Source organism: Gossypium hirsutum, chromosome D07 (genome assembly GCF_007990345.1).
Source record: "Gossypium hirsutum isolate 1008001.06 chromosome D07, Gossypium_hirsutum_v2.1, whole genome shotgun sequence".
NCBI lineage: Eukaryota > Viridiplantae > Streptophyta > Magnoliopsida > Malvales > Malvaceae > Gossypium > Gossypium hirsutum.
In genome coordinates, this window is record NC_053443.1 from 7603133 (window position 1) to 7608698 (window position 5566).

The following is a 5566-nucleotide window of genomic DNA, read 5'->3' on the forward strand; positions in this document are numbered from 1 at the left end:
AATATTAAACTAATTTATAATGTTAAAATTTGATAATATCACACCCAAAATAAAAACGAAACACATGATATATCCATTTTTAGTGACATTTCGATTGGTGTCTTCCTTCCATAATCGAAGTGTTTTAATCACATTTCGAAAGATGCGGTTCTACATGTACTTCACTTTGGTCGACCTTCGTAAAGTCCTCTTTTATCTAATTTCCCAAGTCCAACACCGTCTCCATCGCATAGTGCTCAAGTCTTACTTTCTAATGTTTTAAGAAAATTTATTTAGAAAAATCCAGTCTTTGCTACTGGGTCAGACTTCCATTGGGAGACGTGTCCTGCAAGCCTTTCGCTCAATGATTTTTAATCAAACCCCATCTCTTGGCCTAGCGGCACAAGCTGTTCACCTAAAAACCTAAGTCACTGGTACGAATTACATGGGCAGCCTTGTTTGTAATGTGTGAGTCAACTGTAAAAGTATTTTTTTTAAAAAGCTTCTTTTTTAATCCCTCTAAAAAGGAGATATCATTGTTTCTATATGAACGCTAGGCTAAAGAAGCTCCATTCTACAAAATGTAATTACGTACCCCCAAAAAAAGGAGAAAATAGAAATAAAAGGTAAAAAAAAATCAATTAATTAAGTCCCTGGTTTTCATGCCTTGAGATCAACAGACATTGCTGATGGTATACAGTGGGTTGCAAGAATGTCCGGAGTAGCTGCTTTTGCTGTCTTTGTTCTAAGCACTACTATCTGCATCAAACCACAAACATCAATGTATGTCTAGTCGTGTCCTGCAACAAGAGCATGAGTAGAAAACTACATGCATGAAGAGAGAGAGAGAGAGAGAGAACCTGTTCATATTCTAAGTCGAATTTCAGAAACTCATCATCACAGCTCTCTACCATCTCAGCCAATCTCCTTAAATTCTTCACTGGCTTACCATTAAGAGCAAGGACCTGTATAGGATGAGGTGTTCATCAATGATAAATAAAAGAACTGAACTACTGAAATCTAACGTAGTTGCCAATGACTGGTGATTCTAACCTGAGTGTTAACAATGTCCTCATATCCAATATTGATATCAGACACAAGAACCTTCAAAAAATTTCAAGAAAATGTCAGAACAGAATATGCCCACTCTAGTAAGTAGGCATGCATATGTGCATGCAAACACACAGGAGAAGAATGAAAGAACCTGAGACACCACAACAAGCTGTTCATCGGGTGACTGCAGCATTGAATGCAAGAGTTTGTCCAATAGCTTCACTGGAGCTTCATATTCATAATCCTTCCCATACTGAGCAAAATTAACAAATACAGCATAGTTAATTTGGAAACTCCACAGATAAGCAATTTTGTCACTAACTTTTGAAAAATCAAATTGACTACTACCATGTAGTTGATGAAAATTCAAAGCTCTACACTTTTTATGATCTAAATAATCATAAAATCTCACTATAAAAAGAAAAGACTTGATAAGAAACATAAAAGTTGTACTTGAAATCACAACTATATCATTTATCTTCAGATCCATTTATTGCATAATTTGAAAATAATTGTCTAGGGATGCACGCAACTGGAAAACTAGTACAGTTAGAACGTGGTAAAAGAAAAAGGTGTCGCTCAACAATTACACAAATTCCTGTTACAGATCCTAAAAAATGAAAAAAGATGATGTAGCAACTGATCCAATTAAGAACATTCTCTATCCCAAGAAAATTGCAGCACAGAGCACTTATTTACACCACAGACAAATTTAGCTTCAGCGGGAACAATAATTTAGGAAATCCTTTGGTGACCACACCTGGACACCAAAGAATTTAAACATTATCGGGAATGTGAAATTGTTGCAAAAATCACACATCTAGAATGACGTAAACACCCAACATCAAGAAGGATCTAGAAATGTTTAGTTAGGCTATTAAAAGGTGCATAAACGATAAATTTGCAGATTTTAAGAGAATATTCAATCTGCTATGGAAGTAAACTAGCAGAACCCAATTCACATTGCAGACTGCTCAGCACTTCGAAAAGCAAAATCCAACAGAAACATTTCAAACATGCCCATGCTTTGCTGACCTTTGACACAAAAATCGAAATTACAGAAAATGTACAATCATACGAGCTATAGATAGTGCAACAAAAAAATAACAATATATTCATATTTTTTACTTTTTGAGAATGCCCAAAGAGGAACACAAAAATATCATAAAAATATCAATCTTTCATTTTATAGCATCTAAGCTAGCTAAGTCTTTAACAGGCATTATTTTATTATTATTGTAACAGGCAATATATTTTGAAGTAAACAACACACCTCAGAACGTAAATATGGGACAGATACAGTTGTAAACACAAATCCTGCAATTATATAATATGAAGGAGGTCTGCCCTTGTTGTGTGCTGGAATAAGCCTTCTGTGTGATGTAAGTTTGATGTTGAAATTTAGAATCTCAGAATTACGTAGAACTTTAATAGCTGAACTATCCCCAGCATATTTTTGTGACACTAGGTAACTAAAACCTATGCGTTCTCCATGCCTAAAAGGAACTGAGAAAACATTGAGAACAATATCAGAAAAAATGTGTAGAAGGATTGAACAGATTAGAAAAGAGAATACATGAACAGTTTTCAGTTTTCCTGATAAAAATATTGATAGGATTGTTAGCTATCTGTTCTCAAGATAATAGTGTTCTATGTATTACCACTTTTGACATAACTAACTACTTCCATTAGGATATTTATTCAAGTACTTAATCAAGTTCATAGTTGTGAAGATAGCAGCAGTTAGCCGTACATAGATTCATAATCAAGTTAATCCATGAATTCACCTAAAAGGCATCCTCAGAAAAGTTCTCCTTTCAATGCCACCCTCACTATTGTTGGAATAGAGCAGTTTAACTTTTAATTTTATAAAGCTCTACGAACACAAATGTGAAGTAATGATTAACATATTACAGGTATTTTCCAGGGAACATACATGGTTATTTAGTTCAAAGTAGTAGTAACCAGTTAATTTTTACGACTACGAGGAACTGCTCCTATGATAGAGTGAAAGTTGGGTCTTATGACAAGAAGGATTTGCTCTTATAATAGACAACGTATGTAGTTTGTACATAATAATTTCAATTCGAAAAACCATGGAATATGCAAATAGATTTCTCTGAAGGCTAAATAGTGTACAAGTTTGTGTGCGCAAATATTTATTTATTGTATACAAAAAGAACAACTTACCCGTTCCATCATTGGCAATATCAACCCCATCAAAGCTGAGCACAATATCTGATGACTTCAAAACCCCAGATTCTGGAGCTGTGGGATCAACTCTTCTGATTCGAACACCTTTCTGTTCAGGTTTCATGCCCATTGCTTTACGCAAATCTGGGTTTTCCATTTTTTGCCACTCAATCCCCAAAATAGGGAATCCTAGCATAAAAGTGCGACCATGAAACTTTAATCACAATGAAGCAAATAGTACATGCATCACACAATTAGAAAAAAGAAGAAGAAATGAACAGTACGTATAAAAAAATTTATGCAAAAGACCCAAACTAAATTACCAGTATAGGCTTCATTCTTCTCATAGTCTTGGATAAAATGCTGGATGACTGGTGTTGGTATTACATACCCTATATTTTCTGCATCTTCATGTTTGAGAGACTGAAATGCGATTCCCACACAATTGCCTTTATCATTGAAGGCAGGCCCACCAGAGTTCCCAGAGTTTATAGCAGCATCTATCTGCAAATAATCATGCAGAATACATAATATATGAAATCTTTTACGGTTGCAACACAGAGAAACAAATGCTAGAAAGAAATCATGTAACCTGCAAGCCAAGGAGCTCTGTTGACCCGTGAACATAAGACAAGATTTCTATACGTGATACAACTCCGCTTGTTACAGAAATCGTATCTCCCCAATGGGGTAACCAACAACAGTTACAGCATCTTGAAGAGCAGGTAATTCTCCAAATTCCACTGGTGACACACCTTCCCAGAACTCATCATCGTTAACTGTAAGCATTGCTGCTTCACCACATAACCAAATCATGCATTCAACCAAATAAAGAATAAAAGCAATTATCTGAAATCATGAAGATGACCTCCAGAATGTCAATTATTTTCACATCATACTCTACTGACTAATGTCTAAGCACTTCTTTCTTCAACGTTAGTTCACACTACACCATGACTGGTTTGAACTTTCCTCTCCTTTTCTTGTACTATATAAGAATTCTTCATCAATCCTTTTCTCATTAACCAAGCATAACCTCCAAATCAATTTACATTCAGCACCCATTAGCCATAAGTCAATTTTCTACTTCCCTGCATATGTTGCCAACACTGACAGAATACTCGCACTCTTATCTGAAACAATAAACTCTACCTCTCAAAAATTGAGAAACAAATATATATATATATAGAGAGAGAGAGAGAGAGTGAGAGAGAAAGTCCTTACACCCCAATTAACCTACTTAGCAAACAGTCAATGTTACAAGCTTCACCGCTATGGGCAAAAGAAACCATTGGCAGCCCTCCCCACTTGAAGAAATTAGCAATTTTCTTTCCACAGAATGCATGGCAATTACTCGTTAGTTTGAGCATGGCAAGATAACTTGTGGGCAATGATACTAGTTAGCGATAATTCTAATCATTACATTATACACAGGGTATTCATTTTCAACATATGATTTGTGCGATTATTAAAATTTCCTATTATGCCGACAGTCTAGCACATTGAACTGAAGCATTAATAGTATTCCATATGCAGCATTAGAAATTTAATTGTAAGAACTGAACATACCAATATCACATTCGGTTCCAATAGAAAGGACAGTAGCCAAGTACTTAGTATCAGACCCACGTTTCTTAACTTTAACTTGAGTGTAATGTTCGACTGAATGCGCATTTGTTAAAACCCTTCTCCCGCTGATCACGAACCCACTACTGCTGGAACTATACTGTCTTTTTCTCTGCCAAGGCAACGAGAAGTTGGGCTCCGTGTGAACGCAAACACCTTCACCACTGCATCCATTGCCGGCACCACTCGAGCACCAATAGGATCCACGGCCAACTCCCCTCCTCCACTTCCTCCTCCAACTCCAATGGCGGTGCCGTTGGAAACATGGCGGCAAGGAGATAGGATTGGGGGAGGGGAAGAGGGTCGGGGTTATCGGGGTGTTTGGGGAGTTTCTTAGGGCGACCACGAGGGCGGGAAGCGGTGGTAGTGATTTCGACGGCGGAGGAGGTAGAAGGGATGATTTCGATGTTACTGAGAGAGAAGACATCGTCCGAAGGAGAGGAAGGAGGCGATTGTAAGGGTTGGGAGGGGGTAGGGTTTTTGGGTTTTCGGCCTCTTTTTCTTTTTGTATCCCCCATTTTTAGTAATTACGAAATTAGTAAGGAAGGAAGACGAATCGATTAACGGGATAACCTTCTTCTAAGAGATCAATGTAGGGAAATATCCAAGAAGAAGAAGAAGAAGAAGAAAGAAACGGTTGGGTTTTCTTTCCTTCTATTCATCAAATTATTCAGTTGATGTTGGACAGCTTTTCGTTTGTATGCAAATTACTTTT

The 5566-nt window shown here is 36.8% G+C and overlaps 1 protein-coding gene across 1 annotated transcript; it reads right to left on the reverse strand.

The window, feature by feature from the left end:
• Positions 1-467: 467 nt before the first annotated feature.
• On the reverse strand, positions 468-5143 carry LOC107953550 (protease Do-like 9). The gene is given in 11 exon segments (XM_016888891.2): positions 468-738; positions 840-944; positions 1033-1083; positions 1184-1285; positions 2306-2538; positions 3223-3414; positions 3549-3729; positions 3818-3909; positions 3912-4016; positions 4795-5004; positions 5007-5143. Coding segments are annotated over 11 exon segments (1389 nt in total). The 5' UTR covers positions 5026-5143; the 3' UTR covers positions 468-639.
• Positions 5144-5566: the final 423 nt, after the last annotated feature.